Source organism: Xiphophorus maculatus, chromosome 9 (genome assembly GCF_002775205.1).
Source record: "Xiphophorus maculatus strain JP 163 A chromosome 9, X_maculatus-5.0-male, whole genome shotgun sequence".
Classification (NCBI taxonomy): Eukaryota; Metazoa; Chordata; class Actinopteri; order Cyprinodontiformes; family Poeciliidae; genus Xiphophorus; species Xiphophorus maculatus.
In genome coordinates this window covers 11,525-29,512 of record NC_036451.1, presented here as the reverse complement: position 1 = coordinate 29,512, position 17,988 = coordinate 11,525, and the positions used below count along the sequence as shown (strand labels likewise).

The following is a 17,988-nucleotide window of genomic DNA, read 5'->3' as shown; positions in this document are numbered from 1 at the left end:
AAAAGCTTTTTAGACATTTACATATACAAAAAAAAAAGAACAAGTAGGACAATTGAGAATCCAAATGGTTAAATTCTTCCAAAGGGGGACAACATACCATTCGGGTTCAATAATTGATTTACCAATATATTATCAAACTAATTTCCCAGAAAACAGAGATTACTCTTTAGATTACAAAATTTCCCTGTTATTACATATTTTTGAAGACTGTCATGTCTGTATCAGAGATTCCATGACAAAAAAGTCTGGCAGTGAAATGCAGACATGTTCATAGGGATTTTATCAATATCAAAATTACAAACAAGAATGTTTGCCACCCAACATTTTGGACCGAACAGGTTTATTATTCCACGGTGGTATGATTTCTGATCAACTGGCTTAACGAATTTATCTTGTATGGATTACTTAAAGTATGGGACTCTAAATCATTTAACCCATATCGGTTCAGAAGAAGAGTTTCTGTTGTAAAACGCACTCTTTTTTTTTTCCGACACTAAATGTATCCAGAGTCTATGAGGCGAGGTTGTACGGTTTATTTATGAGCTAGGTCTAGAGAGCTAATCCAGTGACAGCAGGACGAGAGACACTTTTACCTTGGTTACCTACATTAATTTTCCTAGAGAGGTTCTTCTTTATTGTATTCATTTGTTTGCTTGTTTAATTATTTATTCAAACACTAGGAGTACTAGGTTTTCGATTTCTCCCCAGACTTACTGAAACAGTGCCAAAAGAACCAACGACTGATGGCTCAAATTAGCATCCATTCTTCAATTGTAAATGTGGTCGTTGACCGTCAGGCCAGACGGTAGGAGTGTGAATAGTCCATGTTGGGGGTGGGTATCTATGATACCAACAGGAGATCAGATCTCCTGTAGGTAATGCTCTTCAGTCTAGTTTTGAAGCATACATGAAGTGTTTTTGGAGAGATGTGACTTTTGCAGCTGATCCATGATGTTGTGCTGCATTATCCAGTCTAAGTCGAAGTCTAAGTCTAAGGAACAATTGTGCAACTGTGAGATGCGTTGAGGCCATTACCAGGGTACTAATAAGGTAATGGCCTTATTTACAGAACAAAAGCAATCCTTCAGGTCATTTGGCCTATCTCTAAACTTTACAGAACGAAAGCAATCCTTCAGGTCATTTGGACTATCTCCAGCCTATGTCAAAATGGACTAACTCCAGCATTTCTAGTGTTAAAAGGGTTTCTGTCAGCAGGTGGCAGTATCGAACGTGATTGCTGGGGTATGTGGACTAGTAACTCCTCCTCTCTTCGCGCTGCTTCTGTGAAGTCCTTCCGGTGGACAACAACGGAATTGTATTTTCACTCATTATTTTTGTGAGGATTGTTGGATGAAAAATAGAATATTTCAGCTATAATAGCCGCTTTATACCCTGAGCTACAGCGTTTGACTGTGACACAGAACCAACATGGACGTCCCGAACCCCCCTGAAGGTGAGTAGAGCTCTGCTGCAGCGCAGCTAATAGCCACGACGTTAGCCGCTCCAGCTAACTCGGTGAATAAAGGTGCGGAGCCAGCGGCACATTCTTTGCTGTAAATGTTGAGTTATTATGTGTAACGGGGGCATTTAGCTATTGCTGCCTCATATTTCAGGACATTTAAAACAACAGTCGACTAAAGCGCTGCACATGTAAAATTCATCAGTAGCGTAAACAGTGGAAATAAACAAATAAAAATTGAAATAAAAGTACAACAAACAAGAAGAAAGAACACTAAGTTTTTTTAAAACTAAGTTTTAACTGATGTGACCATCAGTTAAAAGTCAAATTTAAACGATGACGTCTTAATAGGCTTCCGGGATCAGGCAAAGGGCCATTCCACTTTATTTTTCACCATTTAGTTAGTCGTTGATTTAAATTAAAAAAAATATTAATACGTGTGTGTGCTTATTTTTTTACTTTTGCATCTGGGCCACATCAGAACTGGTTCAGCTCAGAAAGTACAGATTGGTGTTTGTTTTTCTTTACATGATAATCTATAATGCTCCTCTTTTTTGTCATTTGTTCTCTAACCTCCTTACTGTCTGAGCACAGTCTCTGTTAAGATTAGTGTTTTGTTTTCCCCTTGTTGCAGGAATTACACATATCATTAATGAAATACTAAAAACTTCTTCTAGATCTTCTCAGCTAACATCTGTGTGTTGACGGGACCCAGTGGCCTTGTAAAGCAGCTTTCTGTAGATGGAATATGCTAAATGTTCTCCATTGCTTTACACTGAATTGTTGCTTGAATAATTCTCAGAATGCTATTTAAAAAGTCGCAGCAACAAATACTGGTGCATTTCTACTGATTTAGTCAACTTTTCTTGCTAACTGTAACCTGAATGAAATAATATATTTCAGGTTTACTGTGTATAATTAAACATAATGAGTTTCACTCAATTAAGAAAATGAAAAATGCTCTTTAAAGCTCACCTTGGTGTGTCCTTAGGACACACCTTGGTCCTTGGGATGTCAAAGTTAAAGTAGAATGAATGTTTTTACTAAATGAATGTACAAACTAAAACAGATTAAAGATTGCCAAGGTTGTGAAAAATTAGGAAGAATGGTCCTTCAACCATTTCTTGACTGGAAGCTGCAATCCGTAGCCAACTTCAGCTTCGTGTCTAACCAGCTGTTTCTAAAAGTCTAGGAAATGTTAAAGAATGTTTGAAGTTACATACATTTTTATTCATGTTTGTTTGCAAATTCATCTGATTCTCCTCATCCTTTCCTTTTTCAGATCAAGAGCTGAGGAATGTGATTGACAAACTGGCCCAGTTTGTGGCTCGGAATGGACCTGAGTTTGAAAAGATGACCATGGAGAAGCAGAAGGACAACCCAAAATTCTCCTTCCTGTTTGGAGGAGAATATTTCAGCTACTATAAATGCAAGCTTGCTATGGAGCAACAGCAACGTATGTAGTTAAATACACAAAGCAGTTAATGTAGCGCCATGTAGTGGCACCTTTCAGTTCTGACTTTTGCAGTGACATTGTGAAAGCGACAGATAAATCACTGACGTCCCTAAATTAGCATTTCATTATTGCCAGGATTAATGCATCCCAGAGGAGCTGACTGTAAATAGAAGAGTCTAACAGTGATCATTTTTGTCTGTGGGAGAGTGGGCAAGAATAGGAGACTTCTTACAGCACAGGAATTAGTAGTGCCAGTTGGCTGGTTAATGAAGTAAAATTATTGAGTTGAACTCAAAATGGTAGATGGTCTCTAGTCAGACTCAAAGTATCCATGTTTGCGTTTGCTACTTTATTCATGTTGTTGACATGCTTGTTAAATTTTAAATGAGAATCTGGCGTGAAGCCAAGTTATTTTACCTCCTTAACAAGTGCCACTTCAGCCAAAGATTTTAATGGTTAATGTAAATAACACTTCTCCCATTGAACCGATTAAAAGTAGGCAAAACTCTGAATGAGGGGATTTCTGCTCTCGTCCTATTTTTCCATTTCTGTTTTGTGCACTAAATGGGAAATCGGACAACAAGCCAAGCTGAGCCGTTATCCGATTTCCAGTTTTGGTTTAATAAACGAAAAACGAGTCTATTTTTGTTTTTTCATTTTTCATTTCAAACGAGAAAACTAACTGTCTGAAAATACATGGACCGTGGATCATTGCAGTTGTAGCATTTCAGTAGTGTTTCAAAGAGTTTGTTTTCTGGAACCTTATAGGTGAATGTTGTTTTGTTTTTGTAGATCTTTTCAACCCTGGAAACAAAGATGTGGTTGACATTCCCCCTCCATCAATGCAGCTCGTTCCTCCACCTCCAATTGCTCTGTCAGCTGCACCCTCGATAGATGAGCTCATTCAACAGAGCCAGTGGAACCTCCAGCAACAAGAGCAGCACCTACACACTCTCAGACAGGTAATAGAATAAAGAGGAAACAATAATTTAAGCCTATTTAAGCAAGACTATCTACATCACCATTCCCAAAGGCAAAAGGTCACCAAAGATCAGCGGGGGCAGAAATGTTAATATGGAGCTACTACGTACTCTGAGTACACTTAAAGCTCACTTTCTTAATACCTGTTCAAGTTTTTATATGAAACATTTTTAGACTTTTGTTTATGCCCAAGATGACCTGTTGTTTAAACCATGCATTAGGCTGAAGTAAAAAAAGTGGAATTGAAGTATTTTTGAATGTAGTACAGTTTTTGGTTTCTAACCTCAGATTGTTCTGAGCATTTCAGAAACTGTTGATCTACGGGGTTTCTTACACAGCCATCATTAGGGTTTGCAAAGACTGCTTCCTTTTGATTCAGCCAACTTTTTGAAGCTGAAAGTACAATTCCCACAGCTCAGCAAAACTGACCAATGACGAACTGGACAAATGTTGGCTTGTCCGACAGGTCCTGATTTGAATTGCAACATTTAGATGGCAGGGTGAGAATTTGGAGTGAAAAGCATCAAAATATTGATCCATCCCTTATTGTAGCAATGGTTGACTCTAATGGTAGTAGCTTGATTGTATGAGGAGTATTTTCTTGGCACACTATAGGCCTCATTTTGCCTCATTTACATTGAGGGGTATGCTGTTTCATGGTCTGGCATATTCAGGAGAATGTTTCCATCTCCAGTTGGACTCTCACTGGGCAAGTCACATTGCATACGTAACAACTGCAACTTGTTCAGATACTGAAGGAGGCAGAAAGTATTGCTATAACAACCAGTGGCTAAATGTCTAGAGGTCTGTTATTGAGCTACATCCCAATAACAGACCAAGCGTAGTTGAAGCACTGCCATGAATTCTGAAGAAGGGGTTGCATTAAGGGAATGCTTCCTGTAATTGACAGTTATTTTTTAATCACAGAAAAATCTGAAGCCCATGCACAGACAGTTTCAACTTTACTCATATAGTACATTGTGCAGGCAACTAAATCAATCACTAAAAAAAATCATTTCAGAATATCATCTTACATGTACAATGAGCTAAATGCATTTTGCTGACTAGCAGCTGACTGCGTGTGAAAGAGTAATGGAATAGCACATTCAAAACTGAAGTGATGCATTCAGGGCTGGATTTAGGAGGGTGTGGGCCTCTGGGTTTGAGCCAAGGTGTGGGCCCTACTTAATCATGGTTACAGAGTTGCACATCAACATACACACGCACCCTCACACACACACACACACATACACCCCCACACGCAGACACACACACACACACATATTTCCTTCCCTTTAGGTGGTTGGAGCTTGGCTGTGACTTACTTGTGGAATGAATCCTATCCACCAAACTCATCTACCTACAACGTCACAAAAACCAGCCACTGTCCTCCATGAGAGGGCTAATGAACAGTCACCAGGTCATCTCCCCATGGAAGTGTTATATCAGTCAGCCCATGTTTGCCAACTTAGAGACTTTTTTCGCTATATTTTGCACCCACAAACGCACATACAGCAGGTCAAGTTTTTAAAGATCTGTGATTTGCCAGAAAATTGCAATTGGTGCACAGCTGTTTCTTTTTTTAAATTGCGATCTGTGTGTTGAACAGTTGATTACTGTAATCAATGTAGAGACCATTACTACAAACAAAACACATTTAGTAGTTATTAAAGAAGTACTTGAACGTCTTGAATGTGTCTAAACTTGACAATGTTCTCTATTCATTCTCTATGTACTATATTTATTTATCCCTTACATCTAACTTTTTCATCTGTCTCCCTCCCTCTTTCAATTTTTGTCAAATGAATCTTTCTAATTATTAGGTTTATTTCCTTGCCAAGCTCAGATAGTCAGGGTGAGTATTTCCTTCTCACACAGCTAAACCTGGTCAAACCTTTTATTCGATGAAGACTGGATTTCAGTGCCCTGCTACAGACTGGCGACCTGTCCAGGGTGTACCCCGCCTCTCGCCCGAAACGTTAGCTGGAATAGGCACCAGCACCCCTCCTGACCCCACTAGGGACAAGGCTGTACAGAAAATGGATGGATGTACTTTATTTCAGCTGCGTGTCATGACGCACTTTAGCTATTTTGTACACTTTGGACTTTTGCCTGGTGCAGTAGGACAGTTCCTCCCGCTTCTGATAGCAGGAGGCTAAAGCTAGTTCCGCTTTTTTAACTTCGCATTGATCGAGCGAGCAGAGCAGTCGCTTTACCTTTCTGTGACTTTTGCTGTTTTCTTGCTCCTTCAATCATTCTGTTGCGTTTTTCCAGTCATAAAATCCGTTTTAAAGTATCACTGACTTTTAGCATCGTTGAAAATACAAAACACAGCTGCGTTGGATGGAGGATAAATCAGCCTGTTTGGATGTACTCACCACTTGGAGCTGGCTTTCAAGGCGCGATCTGGAGAAGAATCGTTTCTGATGTTTGTAAACTTGTCCCGATGCTTTAAAGTTAACATCCATATTTTGACAGCTCCCTACTTCTTGTCCAGCCCAGTAAGTCCACATGAACTCATCAGTTTTTATCCAAAGCGCAGGATCAGTACTGTCCAGTTTTCCGTGGTCATCGTTGTGACAAGTGAAGAAAACTGCGCTTTAACCGCTCTTACTCTGCAGGCACCAGATCAGATACAGCTGGCGGACCAGAGCCGTTGTTAGCAAGGTTAACATTTTGAGAAGCGGAGAGGGACGATTGTTCTGTTCCATGTCCAATATGAGATTTTAAAAAACTCTTAGATCGGATATTTTCTTATCACCTCTTTGTCGCGCTCTTCTTTTTCTTTCGTTCCTGCGCTCCGCTGTCATGCTTTTTGTTGTTCGCCATTGTGAGAAATTATTCCTTGATGCTCTGCCCAAAGCGTAAGACACGTCAAACTTGGACTAATAATCAAGCATTCATGATGGACATTTGCCAGAACAAATCAGACAGTTTTTCAACAACACTGCCAAAATCCTCTTAGCCAGTGATAAAATTAAGGCATTCTGACCTTATTCATTCACAAAAATACAAAGCATCTGTCGGGGTCCCCAAAGTGCCGGGACCCTGGGCTGCAGCCCCGGTAAGCCCGTGCTAAAATCCAAGCTTGGATGCATTTATCAAGCCAATAGTACATACAGAACATCCACCTTCTTCCACTTATCCGGGGTTGGGTCACGGGGATAGCAACCTAAGTAGGGAGGCCCAGATCTCCCTCTCCCCAGCCACTTGTTCCAGCTCCTCCGGGGGAATCCCAAGGTGATCCTAGGCCAGCCAAGAAACATAGTCCCTCCAGCGTGTCCTGGGTTTTTCTCTGGGCATTCTCCTGGTGGGACTTGCCCAGAACACCTTACCATGTAGGCGTCCAGGAGGCATCCTAACCAGATGCCCAAGCCACCTCAACTGGCTCCTCTCGACGTGAAGGAGCAGCGGCTCGACTCTGAGTCCCTTCCGGATGACCCTCACTCTGTCTTTAAGGGAGAGCCCAGACACTCTGCAGAGGAAACTCATTTTGACTGCTTTTATCGGTGACCTCAGTCTTTCCCTGGTTCCAAAACTCATGACCATAGATGAGGGTAGGAATGTAAATCGACTGGTAAATCGAGAGCTTCGCTTTTTGACTCGGCTCTCTCTTCACCACAACAGACCGGTACAGCGCCAATCCTCCTGTTGATCTCCCACTCCCTTCTTATCTCATTCATGAACAAGATCCTAGGATACTTGGGGTGCATTCACATCAGCCCTGTTTAGTCCGCTTTAATCAGACACTAATTTGTTTGTCAAGAAAGTCCGATTCGTTTCTGGAGTGTGAATGCAAATTTGAATTCCAAACGGACTAAAAAGTGAACCGCCTGAAAACCTAGGTCTTGGTCCGGCTAAAGTGAGCTCTAGCGCGGTTGGAAAGTAGTGTGAATGCAAGTGGATCAAAGACCGTTCCAAAAGCAAAAAGCTAACAGTGCAGGGCATTCTGGTCAATATATTACTTTCTGCTCTGCGGTTAAAGGAGATGTTGTCGGTGGCCACAGCAACGGTCTAGAAAAACTTATATGTGTTAGATAGATTAGACAGATCTCATTTATTGTCATTGTACAGTAAATTGTACAAAATAGTAGTTGTATTAGCATTTATAAATACCGTTCTTAGGGCATTTATAAACAGTAAAAACAGATAAAACTGGTGTGATCCAAAAAAATTGCTTGATGTTTGATGGGATCCAGATTCTTTGTTCAACTTGAATATTAAACTGGATAAATATTAAATGCAACTCAATAGCCTATGTCAATATTATTTTAAAATAATTGAAAAATAGGATACAACAGATTTTTTGATGTCTTGACTCAAAATGACAGTATAACAGTCTAGTGTGACCACTGATCTGAAGAGATAAAAAGAAATCTGAAAAAGTTTATTGAGTTTGTTGCAAAATCAATACAAATCCAGAATAAAGGTCTCTTTGCAGCATACATTTGATCTATGAAGTTTTCTTAAATGTAATATTAAAATTCCAACTTGTTATTGTAAACTCAATCTTGAGTCAGATATTGTTACGCCTCAATACATTTCAGTTGAATTATACAAAATATTGTTTTGTTTTTCATGTAGGAGCAAGTGACAGCTGCCATCACCCTGGCAATGGAGCAGCAGATCCAGAAGCTTCTGGTAGAAACTCAGTTGGACATCACAGAGTTCGACAACCTGCTGCAGCCCATCATCGACACCTGCACTAAAGATGCTATCTCTGTAAACAAGATGTGGTCAAAAGCTATTCAGATATCTAAAACAAAGTTTTCTATCTGATGATTAAAGTGGTCTTCCTCTCAGGCTGGTAAAAACTGGATGTTCAACAATGCCAAGGGGCCACAGCATTGTGAACTGATGGCATCACATCTTCGTAATCGCATCACTGTTGACAGCGCACATTTTGAGCTCCGCCTACACCTCATCTATTTAACCAATGATGTTCTTCATCACTGGTATGTAAATAGTAAAAAATAAAGAAGCACTATTGTTGAATTAGAAAAATGTTTTTTGTATATTGCAGCATATTAGTGTGTTTTTTTTTATTTTTATTTTTATTTTATCCCAGCCAGCGGAAGCAGCAGAAGGATTTGTTGGCGGCGTTGCAGAAGGTTGTTGTTCCCATCTACTGCACTAGTTTTCTAGCAGTAGAGGAAGAGAAGCAACAGAAGATTACCCGGGTAAATCCTTCTACACTTACTAATCTCTAGTCACATTTCATGGTATCAGAAATGAAACTCACATGTTCAGTTTTGTACATTACTTTATGCAGTAGATTACAAAAAATGTAAATGTCTTGAAAACAGGTATTTTTGCACTGCAGGACCTGCCCTATCCCAGTTCTGTTATATTCTGGTCCTGGTTATGTTTGCATTGGTCTGGTGCAGGGGTGGGCAACTCCAGGCCTCGAGGGCCGGCCTCCTGCAACTATTAGATGTATCTCTACTTCAACACACCTGGGTCAAATAATGAGGTCATTAGCAGGACTCTGGAGAACTTGACTGCACTGAGGAGGTGATTCAGCTGTTGGATTCAATGTGTTGGACCAGGGAGACATCTAAGAGTTGCAGGACACCGGCCCTCGAGGACCAGGATTGCCCACCCCTGGTCTGGTGGAACACTTTTTCATTCCTCATTGTCCTCTCCTGCTCTTTCTGTACTGCATTAAAAAAATAATCAGTTTCATCTCTGAGCTTTTCCTCCTGACCAGAAAACCTTCCATCACAGAGTATTACCAACTTCTGATCAAAAATGGAGAAATTTTCCCTGGTTTCAAAACTTTGGCTAGAGTGGTGCTTGTATTTCCAGTCTCCAGTGGAGCACAGAGCTCAGATTCAACCCCAACATTAAAACCTTAAAACATTTGATTAAGCACAAGCTGGTGCTCATAATTTAAGGGCAACCATTTCATTGTTTATATGTATTTACTGGGGCCACAGTTGTTGGTTTTTGTCTCTGCAAAGAAAAAGTTTAATATATCAATCTGGTGTATGATGGCACGATGTAGAGCTGAACAGTTGAAAAGAGAATCTACATCGTGCCATCAGGTGAAAATAGAGTATGGTGGGATTTTTTTATGCTGTCTGTCAAAATGATGGACATCAAGAAAGTCTAGTGCAAACTCTGACAAGAGTTCTGGAAAATGTCTCATCTCTGTAGCAGCTGACTTCAAACCCATCTGCCGGCTCAAATGGAGGGCTAAACCCAGGGCTTGGGCCTGCTTTGCAAAAAGGCTCAAAGTTAATTAATTAATTTATTCTATTCTTTTTTTTATGGAGATGCTGCTTTTCATCGTCTTTTTGATTACAACCCATCGTTCCTTGTATCTCTGCAGTTGCTGCAGCTTTGGGAGAAGAACGGGTATTTTGATGAAGAGACCATACAGCAGCTGCAGAACCCAGCACTTGGCATTGGACAGTACCAGGTCAGTGTAAAAGTCATTCAGTCTTATAGTATCTATGGAGCATTTCATCAATGACTCATTTTAAAGAGAGAATCCTCAGTCTTTCATTTTACTGGCCTGACTAACAATGCACTCTGTATTCTTTCACATTGGTTGAGCTGCGTTAGTTTATATTTTGATAATTTTGTTCAAATAATATCAAAATATGTTTGCTGTGCATACTTATGAATGATTGTGAGAAGTAAAGCCTTGGCAGTTAGGTGTAATCAGTCTGGAACTCTTTATGATTTTGCTCTTGATTTTTCAGGCTTCCCTGATAACAGAGTATGCTGGTGTGGTGCAGCCCATCCAGCTGGCCTTTCAGCAGCAGATTCAGGCTTTAAAGACCCAACATGAGAAGTTTGTTACTAGTTTGAAGCAGCAGCAACAGGCTTGCCCTGCAGGACCAGCAGCTCCCCCTGCTGAAGCTGAAAAAGCCCCGCCTATAACAACCCAAGCCAGTAAGAGAATCAGTCCAACAAACTGTCTGAGCGTTTGTTCAGTTTTAATGTTAAAAAAAGGAATTTAGTCAGTCCAATATTTACTTTCAAATTCTTGGTTATTTTATAAATTTTTCTAGATAAATCATTTCAGATCTAATGCGGCTCTGTTCCCCTACTTACTATTTCTGTTGCTATGGTCACGTGGGCCTTCAACATACTTTTTGGTTTTATTTAAATTACTTACTTCACATGGACATCAATAATAATAAGGTTTGCAAAACTGAGCCCAGCTTTTTAAAACGGTTATTCAAAGCATAACCCCACCCCAAACAAATTTTGATAAATTCCAGCAAAGTGGGCGAGTTAAGTAACACTGAGGGGTCGAGTGTGAGGATCAAAGGGGCTGTGGTCAGGATGAAACAAGCTCTGTTGCTTACTTCAACTTTGTTGTTACATTTAGTGACTTTATCAAAAAACTAATGAGACAAAGCCAGCTACTTTTTCTGTCTTGTTGGAGACTCCTAAGGTGATGACACTTTTCAGCTCAGCTGCTGTGTCCTGAGCTGCATTTCCTGCTTCCTAAGCACTGCAATCAGCCATACAGTCAACAGTCCTGCAGTATACTGTTGCCAGAAGTCAGAGCAGACCAATTCCACTCTGTGTCCATATTGCAAATAAATTGCATATTTGTAAAGCTGAGTAACGCTACCGATCAGTCCTCGCCATGGCAATGCTTTCTATTCCAACTTCTGACTAACTATCAGGCGGGGAATGTGTCTGTGTGCAACGGTTTTACACCCGAACGTGGGGCAGAGTGAGTAAAGCTGATCTGTTTTAAACCAGTAGGAGAATCCAACTGCCTAAGCACTGTTTGACCAGAGGAGGCCAGAACAAAATCATTTTTGACAAAATAATGCTAAATTAATACACTTACACAAAAATGTCAAAATTCACACAGAAACATAAAAATAGAACCCTAAATAACCTATTTAGACAGTTTATCAGAAAAGAAGTTGATTTTGGGGCGAGTTACTCTTTAATCACTGTTAATTAAATTTAATAAGTGAGGCACTTACTATTCCCCAAATTGCCAGGTGGGGTGGACCATTTCTCCTTATTGGAAAAATCTGGGTAAAACAAAACTGCTTTTTGTACTTAATCAGGTTATCTTTGTCCAATACAGAAAAATATGTCATAATCTGAAACATTTGAGTGACACAAAAGCATATTATTAGAATTTTGAATAAAGAATAAAAAAAAATAACTGACACACTCCCAGTGTTAACCCAAATGAAAGTATCCAGGTGGCCACAACAAGGCTGTCTCCTATAGCTCTAATTTAATCTTTTTAGGTACAGGAGATGTGAAGCCTCCTGTGATTGGACCTCCTCCAGGAGACTTTGATGGAGCTCCACCCAGATCACAGGACCCCAAAAATTCCAGTGGGCCATCTGATATGCCACCCAACAAGCCTGCGTGGTTTGAGCCTCAGCATGTCGGACCCTGGAACCCCAACCAGCCGGTAAACGTCCATGTGTCTCTGTATTTGTGAAAAGTAACAACCTTCTTCATGGTTTCAGATGTTTTTAGATCATCTCCATATATGTGCGCGTAAGGAATGTGCAATATATGCACATTCCTTATGCACATTCCTCATCATGCTTTTGCAGCATGATGAGGAAGTGCTTGTTAAAAAGGTAGATGCAAAACCATCAATTATCTGGACCTGGTTTGGGTTTAACCTCCAGTGGTCTTGGCATGATGCTCAAGAGGAGCATGGTAGATATCACGGTCAGACAGCAGGGAACTAAAGGGTAAAAGCACAAGCGAGGTCAGTGCTACCCTGCCGGGATGCGCACCGGGTAAAGCTCGCTGGGTCCATTGGACCCCTTTTCTTAACTTTCCCAGTTCCTGGGGTCTTTGCGCGATGCTCAGGAGCTCGGCAAATGTTGCGGTCAGACAGTGAGGAAGCGCTGTGGGGAAGGATGGTGATCTTTACAAAGTCACACAAAAAAAATTTGTAAAAGGACACCGTGCAACCCCGCTGGACAGTGCACAGAGTAAAACACTAATGGGGTCTAAATGATCCAATCTCTTATGACCCTGGGAAGGTTAAACAGTCTGACCAGGACCAGAAAAATATAATCTGCAAAGTGCTTGTATTTCCCCCCCTAGAAGAGAAGAAATACAAGCATTTTGTTTTGCCACCTTTAAACGATACATGTGCTTGAATACCAGCTAACTATAAGTTCCAGTCACAACACTGGGAAGATAAAGCTGGTTCAATGCACACATTCATTACATCAAAGTTAATTTGTTTCTATAAAGAGATAGCACATTAATCTCAACTAGAAAAACAAAATTTCGGAAGAAATTTAGCCGGGGCCTGCCAAGGCGCGCCCGTGGGGTTCGGGCCCGGCGTCGTCACGCCACAAATCAGCGTCGACGCTAAAGGACGCCGCGACGTAATCAGTGGCATGCGGAGAACCGCAAGAACGTTAAGCGAGGCGGACGTGCACCATTCGGTACGATTTAAAATGTTGTCAAGGCTTTTATTTTGGAAGTTTTGTTAAACTTCATTTCAAAGGCCCAAACTAATCCCATGCGTAATAGTCATTGGATAAAATCAGTTATATAAAGCCAAAAACAACAATTACCTGATGTAAAAATATTCAAGGCTTTTATTTTGAAATCATTATCATGCTCCATTTTAAAGTTCCGAACGAATCCCACGTGTAACAGTGCTTTGGATGAAAAAGTCATATAAAGCCAAAAACAGCAATTACCTGATGTAAAAATATTCAAGGCTTTTATTTTGAAATTTTCAGTATGCTTAATTTTTAAAGTTCCAAACTAATCCCATGTGTAACAGTGCTTTGGATGAAAAAGTCACATAAAGCCAAAAACAGCAATTACCTGATGTAAAAATATTCAAGGCTTTTATTTTGAAATTATTATTATGCTCCATTTTAAAGTTCCGAACTAATCCCATGTGTAACATTGCTTTGGATGAAAAACTCATATACGGCCAAAAAAAGCAATTACATGATGTAAAAATATTCAAGGCTTTTATTTTGAAATTTTCAGTATGCTTCATTTCAGAGGGCCAAACTAATACCACGTGTAACAGTGCTTTGGATGAAAAAGTCACATAAAGCCAAAAACAGCAATTACCTGATGTAAAAATATTCAAGGCTTTTATTTTGAAATTATTATTATGCTCCATTTTAAAGTTCCAAACTAATACCATGTGTAACAGTGCTTTGGATGAAAAAGTCAAATAAAGCCAAAAAGAGCAATTACATGATGTAAAAATATTCAAGGCTTTTATTTTGAAATTTTCAGTATGCTTCATTTCAAAGGGCCAAACTAATACCATGTGTAACAGTGCTTTGGATGAAAAAGTCAAATAAAGCCAAAAAGAGCAATTACATGATGTAAAAATATTCAAGGCTTTTATTTTGAAATTATTATTATGCTCCATTTTAAAGTTCCAAACTAATCCCATGTGTAACAGTGCTTTGGATGGAAAAGTCAAATAAAGCCAAAAAGAGCAATTATGTCATGTAAAAATATTCAGGGCTTTTATTTTGAAATTTTCAGTATGCTTAATTTTAAAGTTCCAAACTAATCCCATGTGTAACAGTTACTGAGTTAAATCAGTTATATACAGCCCATAGCAGCAAGTAGTTCTAAAGGCCAGTTCTCAGTCCTGATCTGTTTCAACTGAGGTTAGATAGAACTACAGCGATGCGTATTTGTAGTCCAAATCAGCAGCCAATAGCCTCTTGAGTTCCGTTGCTATGGTAAATAATGGTCTCAGCAGGTGTGAGCTGTGAGTCATACATGCTCAAACACACAATTGTGTGTTTGAGCAAACACGTTTTACTGAAAAAAAACATTGGAAACAAATCCTTCTTGTTCGGGAACCGTAATACATATTCGAAAAGCGTTTCGAGCGTATGAGAGGGCAATGTGTCTTCTGCGATAGTCCCGAGATTCATATCTGTACCTCACTCAGAGCATTTACAGTGATGAGAGAAAGAAATGTTGTGCCCAGATCTGATCCGAGAGCGGCTGTCACTCTAATTTGAGCAAAAATGAGAAACTTTGGGTCGCTTAGAGGCACATTGTGGACAAACCGTAACTGGTATCGACGAGCCGTCTTCACTTTCGAAGAGATCACAGACGTATCTACAAAATGAAATTTGAATGGCATTTCTAGGTGAATTTGTGATGACACAGCAAATCCTCAAAAATAGGGTATTTCTAGGATTATTCCCATTGACTTATAATGGGGTTTTTTTCGTAGTTTTTTGCGAATTATGTCGCCACGTTAACCCCAAATCCCACCAGAAGTAATAGCTCCAATGGCGTGAATTTTCTGCACGTTTTGATACCTCATTTGTAGGTGTGCACCCAGCGGTACGAGCCGCATTAACGGTTACGGAAGAAAAATAAAGAATAACTAGAAAATTTCGGAAGAAATTTAGACGGGGCCTGCCAAGGCGCGCCCGTCGGGCATGGGCCCGGCGTCGTCGCGCCACAAATCGGCGTCGACGCCAAAGGACGCCGCGACGTGATCAGTGGCACGCGGAGAACCGCAAGAACGTTAAGCGAGGCGGACGTGCACCGTTCGGTACGATTTAAAATGTTGTCAAGGCTTTTATTTTGGAAGTTTTGTTAACCTTCATTTCAAAGGGCCAAACTAATCCCATGCGTAATAGTCCTTGGGTTAAAATAGTTATATAATGCTCAAAACACAAGTAGCTGATGTAAAAATATTCAAGGCTTTTATTTTGAAATTTTCAGTATGCTTCATTTCAAAGGGCCAAACTAATACCACGTGTAACAGTGCTTTGGATGAAAAAGTCAAATAAAGCCAAAAAGAGCAATTACGTCATGTAAAATTATTCAAGGCTTTTATTTTGAAATTTTCAGAATGCTTCATTTCAAAGGGCCAAACTAATACCACGTGTAACAGTGCTTTGGATGAAAAAGTCAAATAAAGCCAAAAAGAGCAATTACCTGATGTAAAAATATTCAAGGCTTTTATTTTGAAATTATTATTATGCTCCATTTTAAAGTTCCAAACTAATCCCATGTGTAACAGTGCTTTGGATGAAAAAGTCATATAAAGCCAAAAACAGCAATTACCTGATGTAAAAATATTCAAGGCTTTTATTTTGAAATTTTCAGTATGCTTCATTTCAAAGTTCCAAAGTAATCCCATGTGTAACAGTGCTTTGGATGAAAACGTCAAATAAAGCCAAAAACAGCAATTACCTGATGTAAAAATATTCAAGGCTTTTATTTTGAAATTATTATTATGCTCCATTTTAAAGTTCCGAACTAATCCCATGTGTAACATTGCTTTGGATGAAAAAGTCATATACGGCCAAAAAGAGCAATTACTTCATGTAAAATATTCAAGGCTTTTATTTTGAAATTTTCAGTATGCTTCATTTTAAAGTTCTGAACTAATACCACGTGTAAGAGTGCTTTGGATGAAAAAGTCAAATAAAGCCAAAAAGAGCAATTACGTCATGTAAAAATATTCAAGGCTTTTATTTTGAAACTTTTGTTAAGCTTCATTTCAAAGGGCCAAACTAATACCACGTGTAACAGTGCTTTGGATGAAAAAGTCAAATAAAGCCAAAAAGAGCAATTACATGATGTAAAAATATTCAAGGCTTTAATTTTGAAATTTTTGTTAATATTCATTTCAAAGGGCCAAACTAATACCATGTGTAACAGTGCTTTGGATGAAAAAGTCAAATAAAGCCAAAAAGAGCAATTACGTCATGTAAAAATATTCAAGGCTTTTATTTTGAAATTTGCAGGATGCTTCATTTCAAAGGGCCAAACTAATCCCATGCGTAATAGTCCTTCGGTTAAAATAGTTATATAATGCTCAAAACACAAGTAGCTGATGTAAAAATATTCAAGGCTTTTATTTTGAAATTTTTGTTAAGCTTCATTTTAAAGGGCCAAACTAATACCATGTGTAACAGTGCTTTGGATGAAAAAGTCAAATAAAGCCAAAAAAGAGCAATTACGTCATGTAAAAATATTCAGGGCTTTTATTGTGAAATTTTCAATATGCTTAATTTTAAAGTGTAAAACTAATCCCATGTGTAACAGTTACTGAGTTAAATCAGTTATATACAGCCCAAAGCAGCAAGTAGTTGTAAAGGCCAGTTCTCAGTCCTGATCTGTTTCAACTGAGGATAGATAGAACTACAACGATGCGTATTCGTAGTCCTAACCAGCAGCCAATAGCCTCTTGAGTTCCGTTGCTATGGCAAATAATGGTCTCAGCAGGTGTGAGCTCTGAGCTGTGAGCTCTCAAACACACAAGTGTGTTTGAGCAAACACACTTTACTGAAAAAAAGCATTGGAAACAAATCCTTCTTGTTCGGGAACCGTAATACATATTCGAAAAGCGTTTTAAGCGTATGACAGTTCAATGTGTCTTCTGCGATAGTCCCGAGATTCATATCTGTACCTCACTCAGAGCATTTACAGTGATGAGAGAAAGAAATGTTGTGCCCAGATATGAACCGAGGTCGGCTGTCACTCTAATATGAGCAAAAATGAGAAACTTTGGGTCGCTTAGAGGCAAATTGTGGACAAACCATAACTGGTATCGACGAGCCGTCTTCACTTTCGAAGAGATCACAGACGTATCTACAAAATGAAATTTGAATGGCATTTCTAGGTGAATTTGTGACGACACAGCAAATCCTCAAAAATAGGGTATTTCTAGGATTTTTCCCATTGAGTTATAATGGGGTTTTTTTCGTAGTTTTTTGCGAATTATGTCGCCATGTTAATCCCGAATCCCACCAAAAGTAATAGCTGGAATGGCGTGAATTTTCTGCACGTTTTGATACCTCTTTTGTAGGTGTGCACGCAGCGGTATGAGCCGCATTAACGGTTACGGATGAAAAATAAAGAATAACTAGAAAATTTCGGAAGAAATTTAGCCGGGGCCTGCCAAGGCGCGGCCGTGGAGTTCGGGCCCGGCATCGTCGCGCCACAAATCGGCGTCGACGCCAAAGAACGCCGCGACGTAAGCAGTGGCACGCGGAGAACCGCAAGAACGTTAAGCGAGGCGGACGTGCACCGTTCGGTACGATTTAAAATGTTGTCAAGGCTTTTATTTTGGAAGTTTTGTTAAACTTCATTTCAAAGGGCCAAACTA

At 39.6% G+C, this 17,988-nt stretch overlaps 1 protein-coding gene across 1 annotated transcript; it reads left to right on the top strand.

Annotated features, from left to right (window-relative positions):
* Positions 1 to 1,259: 1,259 nt before the first annotated feature.
* On the top strand, positions 1,260 to 12,303 carry LOC102221510 (calcium homeostasis endoplasmic reticulum protein-like; the record flags this gene model as incomplete). Its single annotated transcript, XM_005812890.2, has 9 exons — positions 1,260 to 1,453; positions 2,742 to 2,915; positions 3,708 to 3,877; positions 8,481 to 8,618; positions 8,700 to 8,851; positions 8,965 to 9,076; positions 10,231 to 10,320; positions 10,607 to 10,799; positions 12,134 to 12,303. Coding segments are annotated over exons 1-9 (1,224 nt in total), but the record flags the coding sequence as incomplete, so codon positions are not given.
* Between the last annotated feature and the right edge of the window lie 5,685 nt (positions 12,304 to 17,988).